This window comes from Rhinocladiella mackenziei, assembly GCF_000835555.1.
Source record: "Rhinocladiella mackenziei CBS 650.93 unplaced genomic scaffold supercont1.8, whole genome shotgun sequence".
NCBI classification, from domain to species: Eukaryota; Fungi; Ascomycota; class Eurotiomycetes; order Chaetothyriales; family Herpotrichiellaceae; genus Rhinocladiella; species Rhinocladiella mackenziei.
In genome coordinates, this window is record NW_013550597.1 from 861544 (window position 1) to 879916 (window position 18373).

At 50.7% G+C, this 18373-nt stretch overlaps 6 protein-coding genes across 6 annotated transcripts; 2 read left to right on the forward strand and 4 right to left on the reverse strand.

Annotated features, from left to right (window-relative positions):
* Positions 1-47: 47 nt before the first annotated feature.
* Positions 48-1180, forward strand: Z518_09919 (uncharacterized protein; the record flags this gene model as incomplete). Its single annotated transcript, XM_013412536.1, has 4 exons — positions 48-311; positions 428-722; positions 806-902; positions 973-1180. 4 exons carry the CDS (start codon positions 48-50, stop codon positions 1178-1180), a joined length of 864 nt encoding a protein of 287 aa, XP_013267990.1.
* Positions 1181-1799: 619 nt separating this feature from the next.
* Z518_09920 (uncharacterized protein) lies at positions 1800-3271 on the reverse strand (the record flags this gene model as incomplete). The annotated part of the gene is made up of 4 exons (XM_013412537.1): positions 1800-2312; positions 2417-2811; positions 2908-3118; positions 3164-3271. The coding sequence occupies 4 exons, from the start codon at positions 3269-3271 to the stop codon at positions 1800-1802; spliced, it is 1227 nt and encodes a 408-aa protein (XP_013267991.1).
* Positions 3272-6685: 3414 nt separating this feature from the next.
* Positions 6686-8037, forward strand: Z518_09921 (uncharacterized protein; the record flags this gene model as incomplete). Its single annotated transcript, XM_013412538.1, has 2 exons — positions 6686-7101; positions 7152-8037. The coding sequence occupies 2 exons, from the start codon at positions 6686-6688 to the stop codon at positions 8035-8037; spliced, it is 1302 nt and encodes a 433-aa protein (XP_013267992.1).
* Positions 8038-9134: 1097 nt separating this feature from the next.
* Z518_09922 (uncharacterized protein) lies at positions 9135-10900 on the reverse strand (the record flags this gene model as incomplete). Its single annotated transcript, XM_013412539.1, has 4 exons — positions 9135-10249; positions 10308-10400; positions 10457-10663; positions 10717-10900. The coding sequence occupies 4 exons, from the start codon at positions 10898-10900 to the stop codon at positions 9135-9137; spliced, it is 1599 nt and encodes a 532-aa protein (XP_013267993.1).
* Positions 10901-11996: 1096 nt separating this feature from the next.
* On the reverse strand, positions 11997-14033 carry Z518_09923 (gamma-glutamyltransferase; the record flags this gene model as incomplete). Its single annotated transcript, XM_013412540.1, has 4 exons — positions 11997-13313; positions 13374-13723; positions 13781-13799; positions 13854-14033. The coding sequence occupies 4 exons, from the start codon at positions 14031-14033 to the stop codon at positions 11997-11999; spliced, it is 1866 nt and encodes a 621-aa protein (XP_013267994.1).
* An 803-nt stretch (positions 14034-14836) lies between these two features.
* Positions 14837-18208, reverse strand: Z518_09924 (uncharacterized protein; the record flags this gene model as incomplete). The annotated part of the gene is made up of 1 exon (XM_013412541.1): positions 14837-18208. One exon carries the CDS (start codon positions 18206-18208, stop codon positions 14837-14839), a length of 3372 nt encoding a protein of 1123 aa, XP_013267995.1.
* Positions 18209-18373: the final 165 nt, after the last annotated feature.

Consider the following 18373-nt stretch of genomic DNA (forward strand, 5'->3'; position numbering starts at 1 on the left):
ACATCTGGTGCCAGTTCATAACAGATCCTCGCATTCAATCCACCAAAATGTCCAAAGCCACACACATCATCCGCTTCATTGCGAACGAGGACCACCGAATCCATCTAGGCCAACTAGTCGACACGAGCAGAGATGTCGGCCTCGATAGTCTCGAGGGCAAAAAAATCGAAGCGTATCTGATCAATGGCACGATATTCGCCCCCGAAGTCACGAAGCACATCTATACGGTTAAGCAATTGCTCTCGCCCGTCTCGATGGAGGATTGTAACTATATTCGCTGTCTGGGGTTGAATTATATGGATCACGCGAAGGTCAGTCAACTCAGTCAACGTTGCCCGCGGATGATTCTGCTCTGGGGCTGGAGACCCCCTTTTCCCCTGTTTTTCAGCGTTTTAGGATAGTCGAAGTTCTAACCAAGGACCCATAGGAAGCAAATATGGCCCTCCCTAAAGCTCCGATCCTCTTCACCAAACCTCGCTCCGCTCTCGCCGACCCCTATCCTAGCGCGATCCCCGTTCCCAAAGCCGCTCAGGACGGCACCAGTGACTACGAAGCAGAACTGTGCGTGGTAATGGGCAAGACGGGCCGAGACATTCCCGAAGACAAAGCCTTGGATTATGTGCTGGGGTATACATGCAGCAATGACGTGTCTGCGCGGACAATGCAGATGTTGACCACGCAATGGTCTTTCTCCAAGGGTTTGGATGGGAGTTGCCCTCTTGGTATGTCGTCCTCGTCATTTTGACAACCACAAGATGTGCGGTGACATTCTTCATACCTCAGCTGACACTCGCCCGAATCACAGGTCCGGTATTGGTAACCAAAGACGCTATCCCCGATCCTCAGAATCTGAAAATCAAGGCCATCTACGACGGCCAGACCGTTCAGGACGGTAATACCAAGTACGTTTCATCCGGGATTCGAGGTAATCTCAAATATAGCTGTTGAATGCTTTATTCACGTAATATCTAGGGACATGATCTTTTCCATCGCCAAACAAATCGCGTATTTGTCACAAGGCACAACCATTGAGGCCGGCACGATTTTCCTCACCGGCACTCCCGCCGGTATCGGGTTCTTCCGAAATCCGCGTGTCGTGCTGGAAGATGGTGGTGATATTCGTATTGAGATTGAGAAGATTGGCACGTTGGTGAATAAGGTTAGGTATGAAGAATGGTGAGACCGTATCGACATGATGGGGGGCCCCATATGGAGGGAGATGACGGGGTGATCGGAAAAGGGATGTTGCCGCGGAGGCAAGGGGAAAAGGAGGCTGAGATATTAAAGAATATAGAAAGACTATATACAATTTGACCTTTCCCATATCGTCATTCTGGAAACCTCACCACATGTGCACCCCTCCCCTTTCAAGTATTCTGTGGCTAGTATCAATTCCCCTCTTTTGTCTTCTGGTTGTGAAGAATCGGATCTCAGAGAAGGACAATTCACATAGAGGTTATTGAACGGTGAAATATCAAACAAACGGACGGACACTTCGACTAATACTAAGATAGTATTCGTTTCAGCTTTCCTTGCAACATATCCGTACAAGAACAACGTGTCGACAGAGGCTCTCTTGATTTGAAAGACCAACTCGAGATTTCTTCGTGTCGCTTCGGTACCTACGTAACTTCTTCCACCTCCCTCCTCGGATCTTGTTGGCTTAGATTCGGCGATATAGATGAGAGTGCTCAATACTCCGGGCCCATCCGTCAGCTTGTCCTTTCCTGCTTTGGCTCATCATCGGACATGGTCCCGTCCACCGTATTCTTGCGTTCACCCGTACAATCCATCTCCTTTTACTCCAAGAACTCCTTCGGCACCTCTGGTCCCCAGACGGCCAAACCCTCATGCCCTGCGGGCCCATAACCCAAAGGCGTATCTTCATTGACCAAGTCGCCGTCCACATAATGCTCGACCATAAACCCATGGACATCCCACCAGTAATCGAAAATCTGCGATCCCAAAATATGTCTTCCCACGCCCCAGACAGGTTCGTACTTCTTCTCCGCCAACCACTGGTGGCCCAGCTCTTGGGTGTCAAAGTCATGCACCTCAAACGAGCTATGGTGGACGTGCTTTTCGACACCAGGGCTCAAAGTCGTCAAGAACATCGTATGGTGGTCGACAAGATCTTGACCGCGGTCGATGTGGGCGAAGACAGCGACTTCTTTGCGCGCCGGAGCATTGGTCTCGGGGTCGATTTTGTCCAAAGGTATGTACAGGATGTCGCTGGGCGTGATGTTGAAGTACCGTGTGTACCAGTCCATTTGAGCGGAAAAGTTTTCGACATTGAGGCCGAAGTGGCCGAGCTACATAGTCATCAGTTAGTCAGGAACAGTCCGTGTGTCGTATAGATCTGGTCCTAGAGACAACTATCGCTGGGATGCGAAATATATCTTGAAGATTGACTTACCTTGTGAATCTCAGCAGGGCCGGGTTCGAATCTCTGGAAAGCCTTCCGCCGGGGCTTATCGACCTCGTCGTTAAAGACCAATTTACCAGGCTTCTTCCTCTCCTCTTTGACTTCGGCTTGGCCGTAGATGAAATTTACCGGAAATCCCTCAGGATCTGCGATTGTGACAATATATCCCCCACCAGGGGCGTCGGTCATTTCCTCGATGCCATTGGTAAGAACGGTCGCGCCAGGTACCTTCATGACCTTCTCGAGCTCGTCGCGCGATTCGACTTCGAAAGCACCGCCGAGAAATTTCTTGGGTCCTTGCTTTGCATAGTAAATGTATTGGTCGGGGCCGTAGCCGCGATACCATCGCTCGTTTTCGGATTTCTTGAGAACATGCATGCCGAAGTCTGAGGGAATTGGTCAGAGAAGATGAAGAGAAGGGTTGAGAAAGGGGATCCAGAAACTAAACACCGGTTTTTTTTGGTGACGTAGTTAAAACTCACCTCTCAAGAACGTGGTGATCTTATTTAGATCGGGATGCTGGTATCGCATATGACTCAACTTGACGATCTTGACCTGCTTGGAGAGGTCAATGCCACGTTTCTTCTGCCATTCCCGCTTCGATTCAGAGTCCGGTCCGATTGCGTCGACATCACGGACGGAAGCTCCTCGGTTGGGTGATGGTCCGCGGGAAATCGTGCCGTTGAAATCTGGCTATTCATGGCAAAATGTATTAGAATTTGGTTTAGCACCACACACTGGAAAGGGGAAAGTAGATTCGGGTCGGAGTTGGGGAGTGCTCCTTGCCTTGCCATTTTTAATCTTCTCCTCTGTGAGGCTATGTTTGAGGTCGTCAAGGGAATTCATCTTGTTGAAGCGCCGCCAGAAGAGGGAAGTGCCTCGACTCAATCGAGGTGAAAATAAATCGTGGTGCTGCTTTGGTTGACCACTGCGCCGTGTTACCACGGGTCGAATAAAGGTTCGGTGTATCTCCACCCTCCCAGAGGGACGAATACGTATTTCGAGGGAACTATCGCAGTTGATGAGATGCACCCCCAGAATTACTCCGTGCGGAGTAGGACCAATGATAGTCGTCGATAGTTGCCGAGTTGTTAGGCGATAACTGAATTGAACAGATCGGGGAAGGACAGAGATAAAATGTGCTTGAAGTACCAAAAAATGGATACAAATCTGACTTGGTTCGACGACAGAAAGGCTGTATTTGAACCAGAATGAACGAGAACGAAGGCTTTGTCCCAAAATAATAAAAGCCGCGAACTGTCACCCCACAAAGCTATTGGTCTCTGCCCGGGGATCCAGCTTCGTGAGGCCCTTTCTCCTGGCCGTAACACGACGGCCAACTTACCTACCAAGAAATTATGAAAGTGTCAGCCCCATCCACATCGAGGATCCTACGCCATGCCGAATCTGAAGATGACAAGGGAGCCAAGTCGAGAGCGGCCAATCCTAGTCGGCAGACTTTGACCGAAAAACACCGTTCTCGCATCCTTCAAAATTTCGGCATTTCCACCAGATTCCTTGAGGTGTAAGGAACATGGCAAAATTCGGTGTTGATCGTACGATTATTCAACAATGGCATCAATTGCATCAGTCAGCAAATAGCGGACTGGATTCCGTCTCTTCAAGCTTGCCATTTTCTGGAGGAAATACAAGTGAGTCCGAAGATGCCCCACGATCCCCGAAGACCGTAGCGCAGGAATTTGGATGTGGGGTCAATCTGACGGTGGGACACCTTCGAGGGAGCGAGACTCAGGCCAGTTCGGCTGAGTTTCTGTGTCGGATAGTGTGATTCACGATAACTTGTTCCATCCTTTCTGTGTTGAAAGATGGAAGAAAGCAACTCAGGCACCTGATGAAGAGTACTGGGTTATCGATTAGATAAGACCATTGATAACAGCCTCGCCAATTCTGGTGAATATACGGTACAATGACATTTTTATTGTGCCAATTTAGGTGGCCTGCTTCCCTGGTGGGCGAATGCCGACGTCGCGATCTGAAAAAGGGGTCCCCCCTTTTTTGCCCCCGGGCAACGAACAACCAAAACCACTTCCCCCCTTCTCGAAGGCAACACTAATCACCACCTTGTGCTGAGGGCCTGCCCCAGCAACGAGCCATCGCATCAGTGTTGCAAAATTGTAATCACCCACAATTGACGTCAGAGCAAGCACAGGCCTCAGCCGACGGGGTTCCGACTGAGCATCTCAACCCAAAACAGAGGAAGGTGACAATATACTCTCCCCAACAATGCTGGGCGACAATTGCCTGCTCTCTACCTTTATTAATAAAGCCTCGGGCACTATGATGGAGGACGACGAGGAACAGAGGGAAACGCATTGCGATCATGGAGTCTTTAGCAGGGCTGGTTTCAACGCCCCAGGTTTTACTCTTCGGGTGTTTACTTACCCGACATGTTCCGAGATCCATATGAGTTATTTCAGGGCCTTTGCCTCATGCTCAACTCATTCAGTGAAGGCATTATCGTATCGGAAGCAGATTCTGACGTGAATAGGGGAGTTGCATAGGAAGTAGCTGGTCGGTAAGCGAGCTGGAACACGCCGATTATGAGGACGTTGTTGATGAGAACGTACGTGTTACGTCCATCTCCTACCACTGTTATCATAGGATCAATGTTAAGCGCACCGAAATTCCAAGTTCCCATATGGCCGATCTCGAGTCTCCTGGAAGGTCCCCCGCCAACAGACGGGTAAACCATGCGGATACTAATCGCCGCGAGCAGCTAAGAAATGGTAACTGACGTACGAGAATATATGTTGTTGAGAGTTGAATCCGACTGAGACTTTCCCCAGGAAGCAGGATACTCGTCCCCCGGCAAAGACCAACCCTCTATAGTTTCATCGGGTGGTTCGAGGTGTGACGCAACTTCATTGCCCACAATCACAAGTAAAGGTTTGTTGCGGTTCCCAGAGATAGCACGCTGCAGCTGTCATGCAGATAGTTTTCGCCAAACACGGTCATGCCAGTGGTTGATATGGGATATAGTACGGTGACGAATGAGACTATGTGTCTCCCTCTTGATTTCGGACCAAGAAAGCGCTGGGACCACAGAACCACAGCAACCACATCACAAACAACAGACCCAGTCAATTTGATATCACTGGATACGTTATAAACTTTGGGGGCCAAAAAGCTACGGCCTGGTAAATTTACCCAAAATGCGAGCACATAATCTTCTACGGACCCAAGGAAAGCATTCTGACAGTTCCAGCCTGATAGCTGGATTGCACAAACCTCTGGCTGAGACAATGAGCTCCAATTCTTACAATGATCCCGTTTCGCTGATGGTCATCTCCGCTGTCTCCACCGATGTAGCAGCCGTGATTGCTCTGTTATTTTTTGTCTGGCGGCGAGGATGGAGCTCGATGATGCTGATCATGATCTCAGCCTATGTCGTCCACGCACTATACTTATGGCCCACCACTCTGCAGATATACCAGAGGTTCCGACAACCCAACTCGACCACAGTCGCAGAGGCAGAGGGTCGAGGCTTCGTGCGCGAAGTTTCATGATGCACCAGGTTACATGAATTCGAAATTCACATGTCGATGACGCCCAGGCTGGGGTGGACGTCAACGACGAAGCGTCATCCGGAGATGGCAACACGGAGACGAAGATGAACCCATGTTTCCCGCAGTCAAGTTTAATCCGTGCTACAACCTGCTCAACCATCCGGGATTGCGAGAAGAGCCAAAAGTTTTGGGAATCCTCGCTCTGCTTGCCCTCTGCTCGACCCTGGCTGGCGCGAGCTGGGTGAGAATCACGTGTAGGCTGACATTCAACGTGAAATGACCTTCTCACGGCAATGAAGATCATTGGCTTCGGACGCGGACAACTTTGTATGTACTCGATATAACGATCATCTATCACATGACCTTGTAAGTCCCGGCCGTTCTGTCGTCCAATTCCATCGGAGAAATCAGGTGATTCCTCCGGCCCTCTTCATTGCAGTTGAGCAAATAGCGGAATATCAGTGGGTTAGGCGCCAAAGGCGCTGGACGGACCCCACTCTTGCTCGGCCCATCTGACTTGAAACACTTTCACCCTGCTTCTATCGACGTGCTAGATTCCAGACTTATAAACGCTGCGTTTGCAATGATGAAGGCGGCCTACTCCTGACCGCTACTGGGCAACAAGTTAGCCGCGCGCTACCTGGGAGCTGAAAGTTATATATATCCGGAAATCCACACCTTTTGATCCCATTTCTCTTCCCTATATCCATCACCCCCCTTCATTGCCTGCATCATGGCGGACCCGATAAGCCTGGCATCTGGCCTTCTGGCGTTGACAACTTTTGCGATTCAGTCGACCAAGACTCTCTATGAAGTCATCGAGAGCTTTCGGAACAAAGCCAGAGCCGTTCGGGAGCTCAAAGAAGAACTTCAGGCGCTGGAGAATGTACTACAGTCACTGCAGAGCACCCTGAATGATGACGATCAAGTCGATCTGTCAGCTTTGAAGTTGCCCCTTCTTCGATGTGGCGAGGCATGTCAAGCATTTGCGGAGATTATCGAAAAATGCACGGCCCGTTCCAGCAGAGATAAAACCAGCTTTCGTGACTGGTTCATGCTGACGTATCGGGGTAAAGATATTGGTAGCTTTAGAAATGTCATCGGCGCGTACAAATCTACTATCGCTATTGCTCTGGCAGATGTCAATATGTGAGTCCGTGGTTATCTCAGAAGCTTTGTGGCAACGGCTGACTCGGCAGACGGTATACCACCGTGACGACCCAACTCCTTCGCCAGTACAAGGAGATGATTGACAATACCACTTCAGATCTACAAGAAATCTTGCAACAAAATGACCAAGAATTGGCCAATTCATCGCAACAGGGAGAATCCCCATCTCTTGCAGATCTCAATGATCCCGGTCCATTGGCAGCTGAAGAGGAAAGAGCGAGCATTGAACGTTGTCTCGATGTCTGCAAACGAGTTGCAAATCACTTAGCCCAAGTCCAAGCGGAGATCGTTGCCAGTGTGACGAATCGCGTCGACGGGAATAAGCCGGCTGCAACAAGTCCACGGTCAAGCCCAGCCCATATAATTACAAGCGAAAAGTTGAATGATTGCAAAACTGGAATTAGCTTCACCATCTCTGAACTCCAATTGCTTCTGCAGGACGCCAATCATCGAATTGAGAAACTGCTACACCAGTCGACCCCTGCGGAAGGTTTGGACGAAAATGACCCTCGCATCCAACAAGCTCCTGAAGATCTTGAGAGCATCAGACAATGCCTTGCCATTTGCAAAGAGGCTACAGAGGCACTTACAAAGGAGCGAGTGAACACCTTCGGGGATGTCAACTCGCTTGAAGATGCACATCAAATTGTCGTGGCGACTCTTGGGGATCTGATATCAGCCAGAAGAGTTTCGGCTGGTGCAAGATCAAAGCAGTGGCTAGGCCAAATGTCCGACGCGTCGCTTCAACAACTTTCCAAAGACAACGTCTCCAGTGCGAATGCTGCTACGACTAAGAATCCCCCCAGCAAGACTCCTGATGACGGCGTGCACCAAAACAGGACCACAGACGAACCAGACATCACCATCCATCCCAAATTCAACGGCCGACACGGGGCAGGGCGGAGACTGGGATAAATTAGCCTCGGTGTGAGCTGTCATCTCCACACAACGATGTCTGCCCACTGTGTGAGCCACCAGAAGGCTCAAATGGTGAAGGTGTGGCCGGAGCTCTGGGCCATTCAACACGTCCTCTTTAGCAATGTTATCATCCTCATTGTTACCGCACAAGGAGAACAATTGAATCGGCCGATGATCTGTGACAGTTGATTTGGGAGAATGACTGTTTCTCCCCCTATTTTCTTAATTTTTGGTTTATTTCTTCCCTCTGTTTTCGAAACTTGCTGCCCTTTACAGAGTTGAAATTTTTGGAGAAACTAGCCGGGTGTGTCGGCAGTCTTAAGGGATGGAAAGGAAAATTTACTACATGAAATCATCTCCCAGACGCTAGAGACTTGGGAACAATGTTATGGTATTTGTCGTTAGTGGTGTCAAAGTGCCGAAGCATGAATATATTGTTCTCACCCTGGACTCTCCTCCATTAGACCAGGCAGCCTTAGGCCATTTAGTCATAGGAGCGAAAATACCGTAGGACGCAACTCCACTGACCAAATATGTCACGGCTAGGTTCTGTGCCTAGATGTGCTGTTCTGGATGTCTGGTTGACCTGGGAGGGATGGGTCTGGACCCAGTTGTCTTCGAAAACACACCCAGCTCGTTTGGCACATTAGGACTTGGCCCGTCACAGGAACGGTGTCCTACCTGAAAAATTATGATAGAGCATCAGGTACTTTTTGCCTGCTCCACCCCCTCCGCTCGAGTCATGTCACAAAATTTTGATGGAGGAAACAGATCATCTAAATCGCGAAATGCAGTTAGCCCACATATATGTCTCCACGAGCGGACGGATACTCTGTCTCAGCTATCTCCGACATTACTCTCTGTATTTGTACAAGATCCGGTCCTTCCAAAGGTTTTCCAGTGTCGCGATGGTCAAGTTCCCAGAATGTGCTTGTAGTGGACTGGAGCATTCGGCTGAGCGACCCAGCCCACTCTGTCTAGTGGGCTCCTCGTCGCGATACCCGTTTATGTCTTTTTCATATGTACATGATAGATGCTGTACTTGTCATTCCTCATACCTTCACTCACACCTATGTTCCATTCTTGGAGAGAAATTAGTAGCTCTCGTCTGGCATCGTCGTAAATGGTCCAACCGTTCCCAAAGTCGGGATACGCCCCAGCAAGAACTCAGCTTGGCGATAAGCGGCCGACGGAGCGTATTGCGGAACCATATGGCCGGAAAGATCCACCGTTACCAGCGTCAGACCTCTTTCCGTATGATATTGGCCCATCACACCCGCGCCAGCAATGGTGCCCAATTGACTCTCATATTCCGTATGGTAAGGGACGTAGAAGTCGTCCCATTCCCCAGGAGGGACTGAGAAACCCTGAGCACCGTTGAAAGTCATGTTCTGCGTTGCGAGGAGGGTGCCGTTCCAGAGCAAAATCATATCAGCGATGCCGTGGCCAATGATGACCCGGTCAGCCTTTTCAATAACGCCGGGCAGAACGCTCAACGCTGAGGGGGGGGAGTTGTCGGTGCCATTCACAAAGACGTCCACGTTGGTGCATTCGAGCCATTCTTGGATTGGGGCATTGATGGCCTTTTGGACGTCGGTGCGGTTAAAGTAGATGAAGGCGCCTTCGGGTACATAGTCAAAGGAACCGGGAAAGCCAAGCACATCCCATAGGAGCGGGCAGGTTGTCAAAACTTGATAGATGTCGAAGCACGGGTTGACTTCGGAGATGGCGTAGAAGACTGCATCGAAAGTGTCGCATGAATCGTCGTCGAGATCGACGTTGGGAGGAGTCGGTAGAATGCCTTTGGGAGGGTATGTGAGGTATTCGTCCATGAAAGCAGTATATCCACACGAATCAGACATATTGTGGAGCTGGGCGAGGAAAGTCGCATTCAGATCGAGCGCCGGACCCCAAAAATCCACAAAGGCAGTCACGGGAATGTGTTCCTGCAGGACATCGTAGCTCAAGCTCGGGTCATAGATCATGATGGAGCTGATGTTATAATACTCCTTGTCGTCGGCATTGAACATGGCGTCGGCGATGTAAGAGACGTAGTAGCCGGCATAAGACTCGCCTGCGATGTAGACGGTGTAACCTTGCATGGCGAAGGTGTCGACGAAATTCTTGAAGAAACCCAGAAATTGCGCGGCAACGTCTTCTTCGGAGGTGGCAGTAGGAGTCCCTTGAGAAAAGCCCGTTCCCACGGGTTCTGAAATCAAATAATGGGTCAGTGTCGCCCACCGGTTTCAACTGTTGTTGAGACTCACGTTCAACCCATACGACGTTTGTCAAATTGGTCCACGCCCACTTGTTCTGAACCGGTTTGTATGTACCGTATTGCCACAAAAAGGGACCATTTTCTGTTCAGCGTCAGACTTCGCGCCTTCTACCCGAGTGCTGTTCGTTGTTCGCTCACCCTGAAGAAATCCTTCCAGGGAACTGCATCCTGGACCTCCATTGAGCCAGACGAGAATTTCATTACACGCAGCCGGGTTTGTAGATGGGAAGAACCAGAAATAAAGCTCCGACGCGTTTTTGGCATCGGAGATAGGCATGAGACCGGCATATGATTCACCAACATCGAAGTCGACGTCTGGAATTGCGCTGCCATTGACGACATATTCTGAAAGTGTGTTAATGACCATTTCCTCCTCCTTTTATCAATCACAAACGTACTTTTAGTCAAATCTGTCAAGAAAGACGGCGATGCTCGTTTCTCGGGTTGCACGGGGCCGGTATCTGCTCGTGGAGCCACATTTCTCTTGATCTCTGGAAGCTTTTTCCCGACATGCTGCGGACTTCTTTTCGCGGAAGCGAGGGAAATAAGGCCGAAGGCCACGGCAACGATTGAAAATTTCATGATTGCGCAAGAGAGCAACGACTCGCAAATGTTCACAAAAGACTGCACGAAACCACGGTCGCACCAAGAGGGGAGGACGGTAGATAAATAAATAACCCCCCCTTTCCAAAAAAAAAAAAAAAAAAAAAAGAGTAGAGAAGCTTTCCCCTCCTCGAGCTTGGAAATGCTAGATGCATCATACATGGAGAGCTTACCTTGAACGATCCGCAATGAAATCATTTCTCCACTGTTGTGGTCACCGTCCGAGTCCATCAATGATCTGACCGATAAAGGAATCCAATCGGTTCACCAGATGTGGTCGGCGAGAGCCGAGGTCGCACTGAGTGTATTGCTGCAGAGCAAGGCCAGTTGAGAACGCGATGCGACCTTGTGTGAGGAGCTATGTAAGTTCTGTTCCCTGTCGATGACGCGCGCGGTGGAAACAAGGTACAAGGTAGTTGTAAGGTATCAGCAGAAATCTTGTCAAGCATGGTAGTCTAGCAGTTATCTGGACAGATGATTCGTCCAACGTGTGATCGTGTGCCTGGGTTATAACTGAAGCAGTAATGATGAAAAAGGATCCTTGCATAAAGAGGTGACCCAGTCTAACCTGCTATCAGGCAATTCTCCACCAGAGGCCAGCTGTAAGGGTCTGAGGATTGGTAGGATCAAATTCGAAGAATGCCAGTGAGGAGAAGGGAAGAAGCAACGCGGCAAAGACGGGCTTCCGGCAAGCTACCAGAGACCCTCGCAAGAGCCAGAGAGCTTCCATGGCTGCCATTTGATGCTTCGAAAAGCTTGTTGATGAGGGATCGTCCTCGCTTGACCAGTTGAGGCAGGTCAGCCAAGGAGTAGCCCGTAGGATTGAGATAAGAACCCAATACCCGTACCGAAGAGAGGAGAAGAGAATACGAGGGAAATCCTCCGTCCGGTGGGGCCGCGGTAGGGATTGAATGGCTTGAATGTTTCGTGATATGCACAGTGCGTTGCACTGCCGATGAAATATTATCGTGACCTACCCATTAATAAACTATGAGGACTAAAAACAAAAAGCAAGGAGTGCGGCAGCCTCGTCGAATGGTATAACAACATCATATTTCTAAACTCAACCTCGCGTCTATCCAGGCAAAGCACACCCGTCTCCTCTCATGTCACTTCCACCACTAAACACCACCATTCCCGTCTCCTCATCAACATGCCGCCGAATGACCTGTCCTCTCCCAAACTTGGCTCTTCCCCAACCATTGACCACTTGGACATCATGGCCCATCTGCTTGAGCGTCGTGCCCACCGCCTCATCGATCCCTTCTTCTATAAACACCGTGCCCATCTGCGTCTCTCCCCCAGCCTTCGGCATTCCTGCACCAATGCATATTCGAGGAGCATCGAGTGCCTGCTGGGGATTCATCCCAAACACCTCCATGTTGAGCAGAACCTGAACATGGCCTTGCGGCTGCATGAAACCACCCATGACGCCATATACAGAATGCAACTCCCGTTCAACCTCTTCTCCATGGGTCAGCAGTCCCGGAATGATGGTGTGATACGGCCTCTTGCCGCCCTTGTAAATATTGGGATGGTTGTCGGGCCCCAGCTCAAAGTTCGACCCACGATTTTGCAGTGTAAAGCCACAGCCTTGGGGAATGATGCACGATCCAAACCCTTCATAGTTGGAATTGATGAAGCTCACTCCGTTTCCCTCCCTATCTGTCACCGCGAAGTAGACGGTATCACTATGGTTCTGTGCCGGGCTAGGCCCCGGCTGTCCTTTCGCGTGGTTCCCTGCTTTGTCTTTGTTAAACAGCTTTGCTCGTTCCGCGAGGTACGGACGAGAGATCATCTCTGCAGGTGAGACAGGGCTATGATCCGGATCGGTCACCCACCAACTGGCATCCGCAAACGCAATGCGGAGGGCCTCAATCACCGCGTGCAAGTATGGGGCGCTGTTGTGATCTTCTTGGGCAAATGTTTGGATTTTCTTGGTCGCTTCGAGTTCTTCCAGGATCCCAAGGGCCATCAGGGCCACGATCCCTTGCCCATTGGGCGGATGCTCCCAAAGCTCGACAAAGTGGCTATCCGCAACACCATTTGCCACTCTCTGTGATGCCGTGTTCTTAATATTCTGACCCCTGAATTTTAGTGAGATGGGCTCGGTCTCGCATGGTCCCCGATTCATGTGGTCCTCGAGGTCAGACAGCTCCATATGCCCACCCATCATTTTGAGGACGTCGACAATGGCTTGGGCGACTCTTCCGGTATAGAACCCTTTCTTCCCTTCTGCCGCCAACGTCCTGAACGTTTTCGCTAAACAGGGGTTTCTGAGGATCTCTCCGGCGCGGGGAGCGCGAACAAATAGCTCTGCATTTTTGTCTCTCTTGAGCATCTCCCGGAAATTCGGCGATGCATTTTTCAAGTCGTCCTCTCCAGCTTGCCACTACGACAACATGTCAATCCCGAGGTCAAGATGTAGAGGTAGCCCGGAGAGCACACTCACAAATGATGCCGCAAGCTCACTGACGGGAAACCCTTCTTCTCCCAGCTCGATTGCCGGGGCCAAAATCTGTTCCATGCTCAACTTGCCGCTCCCATACTTCTCAATGGTGTCCACCCATCCAGCAGCGGCACCTGGAACTGTAACAGCCAGTGCGCTGTTGAAGGGAATCTTGCCTCGTGCAGACGCTGACATGTCCAATTCTTTCCTGACCTGTTCCAAAGTTGTATTCTTGGGGCTGCGTCCCGATCCATTGAGAGAATGCACTTTCTTGGTTTTCGCATCAAAATACAAACAGAACATGTCACCGCCTATGCCTGTCGAGGACGGTTCGGTCATGTTCAATGCAGCGGCTGGGAGAGAAGATTAGAGGAAGGGTCACGCCTAAAAGACACAGGATTTGCGCATACCGACGGCGACGGCGGCATCCTAAGGGAACTATCAGCCATGGTTCCAGACACAAATTTTGGGTATCGTACATACCGCCGCATTGCCTCCTATCTTTAATATCCTCTGGCCTGCCTCCGCGGCCAAAGGTTGCGTGCACGCCACCATGCCCTTGGTGCTGTGCACTACACTCCTCCTACTCGGGAATTGAACGAACATCGGGTTGGCGGTAGGATATACGGCTTCCGCCTTCAACTGTTTCGCAATGGAGCCCATGTCTGCAATTGGTATTACTTGGTTGCCACGAACACTCGCAATCAAGTGAGGGGCACGCTGAAAGGATGTTGATATACGACTGCAATTACTGGCTGAGATTTTTGAGCTTGAAATCTAGAGATTCAGTCCGGAGAGAAGCCCAGAGAATTTGGGATAGAAAAAAGAGAATATACTTGACCCTCTGATCTTCTCCCAAATGAAAATCAATCCTTTCTGGGTTCCTCATTTCAGCGGAGGTGCATACATTTTTGTTGGAGCATCCCATTCGTGACGTGGAGAAGTCAGTTGCATTGACAACACGAAACATGTGCCCAAACTTTGGTGCTTGTGCCTTTTAGGCTGTTGTGCCATCTCGTCCTGCCTCCTAGAGTTAGTCGACAAGAAAGAAGGCAGGACTTCTCCGTCGACAGGCGACAAAAAGTTCTGAGATAAGATGCTTACGGCAGAAAGCCTCCTAAAGCCTCCCTAAAAGCCAGAACAACCACTCAACACTGCAGTCGGCTAAGGGATTCTGGTTAGAAGTTAAGAGAACGGAGTGGAGAGGAACCCTCCTTTCTAACCACAGCCTTGTGACCCTCGGGCTATCGAACTGTCATCAAACCATCAATCAGATTCGTTATACCTGGTACATCGGTTATTCGAACACATTATAAATATACAAATAATTGGCCTCTCGACCAATTTACCGCCCACATAGGAGATCCTCCAAAACAAACGAGTGCGCCTGGTCATACAAGTGTTTTTCGTGAGAAATCCTTGTATCCTTTTCCTATCCCATTTGTGAAAATCAGCCCTCAAGTCAATCAAGCGCCAACCCGTTCCGAACGCCAAATGTCTCGGACCGTAACATGTTCTGCAATGGTATTCATTGCCTTGCTCAACACTCCAATTTTCGGAGACGAATGATAGTCACCATGATAAGTCCTTGCGGTCTTCTGACTGGAGTGTCGTGATCTCGATGATCCTTCTCCTGAATGATGATGTCTGTGAGAGCTCTCCCCGTCTTCAATCTCTCGCTCTTTATCCGAACCATGTTTGCGGTGTTTGTGGTACTGATATTCCCGGCGATCGTGATAATGGCTTCTCTCCCTGTCACGATCTTTGTCCCTGGGGTAATCGGGTTCGTTGACCCTGATCATAAGAAGAGGTCCTCCTGTGTCACTTTCACCTGTTCCCATTCTCTTCAAGATGTTAGGAATAGTTCCGCCCGAATTGCTTCCTCCACTGTTGGAACCAGCGAAACTCGGTCGGCGAGGTCTTCGTCTGGGCTCACTACTTGCTTCTGTTGTCGCATCCCGAGAAGTTTCGGCAGGTGGCTCCTTTTCTTTGCCTTTGTTCTTTTCGGCTCTCGTCTCCGCTGCTTCTTGTCGCTTTCGTTCACGCTCAGCCCCAGCTTTGATGTGAATCTCTTCTGTAAATTTGCTCTTTTCATTCTCCTCTCGGCGTCGGCGTCTTCGTTCTTCCTTTGCCGCGGCTGCCTCTTCCTGTTGTCTTCTTCGATCTTCTCTGGCTGAAGCAAGTTTCTCTCTTTTCAAACGTCGCCTTTCCTTGTATTCTTCGGACTCGTGGCGGAGTTGCTCCTTTTCCTTAGCCTTCACAATTTCTCTTGCAAAGGCATTGTCGAACAGCTTTGCCTCGTTCTTGCTTCTTTCAAGCTTTGCCTTGTGTCCACGCAAAGGATCCTTGGGGTGATGCTCTCGTTTTGAGTCAGGATTTCCTCTACGCCTTTCCTTTTTCTCCTTTGATGCGACTGCTGCTGCAGCGACAGCGACAGCTGCAACTGCCTCCTCAACTGGAGGCTCTGGTTCTTCGGTAGCTGGTGCTTCTTTCTCTTCTGGTGGAGGTGCATCACCTTCAGCCGGTGCCGGTGCTTCCTCAGTAACGGGCACTTCCTTTTCAACAGCTTCTTCCGCAGGTTGTTCAGCAGCTGGTTCGTCGGATGCAGGAGCATCTTCGGCAGTAGCATCCTCCCGAGTGGCTTCAGGAGTGGGTTCACTGGCAGGTTCTTCATCTGCAGCGGGATCCTCTGCGGCAGGTTGCTCGGCGGTGGGCTCCTCAATGGCAGGTTCTTCAGCGGCAGTCTCCTCAGTGGCAGGTTCTTCAGCGGGAGGTTCTTCAGCGGGAGTCTCCTCGGCTGCAGGTTCTTCGGCGGCAGGTTCTTCGGCGGCAGGTTCTTCGGCGGCAGGTTCTTCGGCGGCAGGCTTCTCAGTGGCAGGCTCCCCACTGGCAGGCTCTTCGGCGGCAGGTTCTTCAGTGGCAGGTTCTTCAGTGGCAGGTTCTTCAGTGGCAGGTTGTTCGGCGGGAGGTTCCTCAGCAGCGGGTTCAGCGGCGGGCTCGTCAGTAGGAACTTCTTTGTCTTCGTCATTAGATGCAGGATCTTCACTTGTGACAGCGGCCGTATCAGCAGGCACTTCTGTTTCTGTGGCGCCGGCGACTTCAGTCGGCGGACTGGTGTCTTCCGGGGAAGCGCCCTCATCGTTCTCTGCAGGCGGTGATTCTTGTGGCTCGTTCGCGGCATTTTCAGATGCCTCCTCTTCCGGTTCAGCATCGGCCAGAGCTTTATCCTCTGCTGCAGGGGCCTCCGCCTCGGCTTCGGTCTGTTCTTCCTTATCTTCTGCATTGACTGGAGCTTCATCTGCAGGGCTGACCCCGTCCTCTGCTGCAGGTAATGGTTCCTTAGAGTTCTCTTCAATGGCAGGAGAATCTTCAGTGGCTGCCGGAGGCTCCGTCTCTTGATTCTCCTGTGTAGGTGTGTCTTCAGCAGAGGATTCTTCTCTTTGCTCGGCCGCTTCTGAACCACCGGAGGGATCAGGATCTTCTTCTCGTGAGGCCGGTTCCTCCACATTCTCCTCACCCTTGTCTTCAGATTCCGGCGCATCAGACGTATTCTTTGCCCCTTCACCATCAGCAGCATCCTCGCTATCAGCCTCTGCCGTATTTTGTTCGGTAGCATTTTCAGACTCTTCTTTGTCTTCCTCGGCTGAACCTTCTCCTTCGGCAGGGGGTTGTTCTTCTTTTGCCTCTTCTACTCCTTCTTCTGCCCGAGGTTCGCTATGAGAATCTTCTGGAGATGGCACTGTTGAAGCCTCGTCTGGTATGGCTTCGGCAGCAGTATCAGTCGGCTCCGCATCCGCAGACGCCTCGTCAGACTTTTCTGACCCTTCTCCTGGAGGTTCTTCTACATCAGCATTTGGAGCCTCTTCTGTGGAGTCGGCCTCTCCTGATTTCGTATCTTCGGTAGTGGCCGATACTTCTTCCGTAAGATCATCTGGCCTGGGATCCGCTGGGCTGTCTTTTTGTTCTTCCACGAGCATGTCACCGGCCTGAGATGCTGGCTCGGGTGAGTCGGGGCCAGCCCCCACATCCGACATGGCCTTCTCCAGTACTTCGGTGATTTTTTCAGGCGGAGCGTCTGCTTCTTGTAGTTTCTCCACCATTTCTACCACCGTCTCTGGCTCTGAAGGTTTATCATCACCAGGGGTTTCAGTAGCAGTGGCCTCCTCGGAATCGTCCGCTTCATGGTCATCGTTTGCCTCTCCAGGCGTTTCTTCAGCCGGCGGGTTAGTAGGTTCTTCTGCTAGTACCTCTGGATCTAGATCCAGTTCTGTCTCTAGTTCTTTGGGAAGTTCTTCAGGAGCATTGTCGGCCCCTTCCCCTGATCCTCCATCTGCAACCGCGTCTCCTGAGGGAGCGTCTGGACTGGATTCTTCTCCTGGGACAGAAATATCAGTACGCCCTGCACCACGGACGTTGGCGTCAAGCATACCCTCAGCTTCAATTTTCCCGGGTTCTTCCAATTTCATCCGCTCATCATCCGCTTTATCAGGTGCGGGAGCATCTTCTCCGCCCTCATTTGGCGGCGGATGGTCGTCCCCGGCGAGGTTGATTTCTCGGGATATCGTCAATGAGCGGAACACAGACAACGTCCAGATTGCAAGCTTACCTTCCATGTCTTGGGGAGGGGCTTCTGACGGCTCAGGATCGGTAGGATTGTCGTCCATTTCTGGCGGGGGTGGTTCGTCGTTCTTCAAAGGGTCGTCAGCAGGAGGATTGCTGGGATATAATCGTTCAGGTGGAATTATAGGATGAGAAGAAAATGTGCAAGTTTCTCGATCAAAGGTTCTCCATTGAAACACCGGAAGCTGTGCGTACTGATAACGGGGTGGCTGAGCCATCAATGAGGGGTTTGGATTCATCGACCCCCGGATTGTATGATTTAGAGCGGTTCTTATTCTTTTTCTTCCCTTTCCTGGCCTTGACCATGGCAGGGGATGGGCAATGCAAGGGTCAACAAAGAATCTTGTGTGTGGCCCAAAGCTCGGAGATTCTTGTAAACTGTT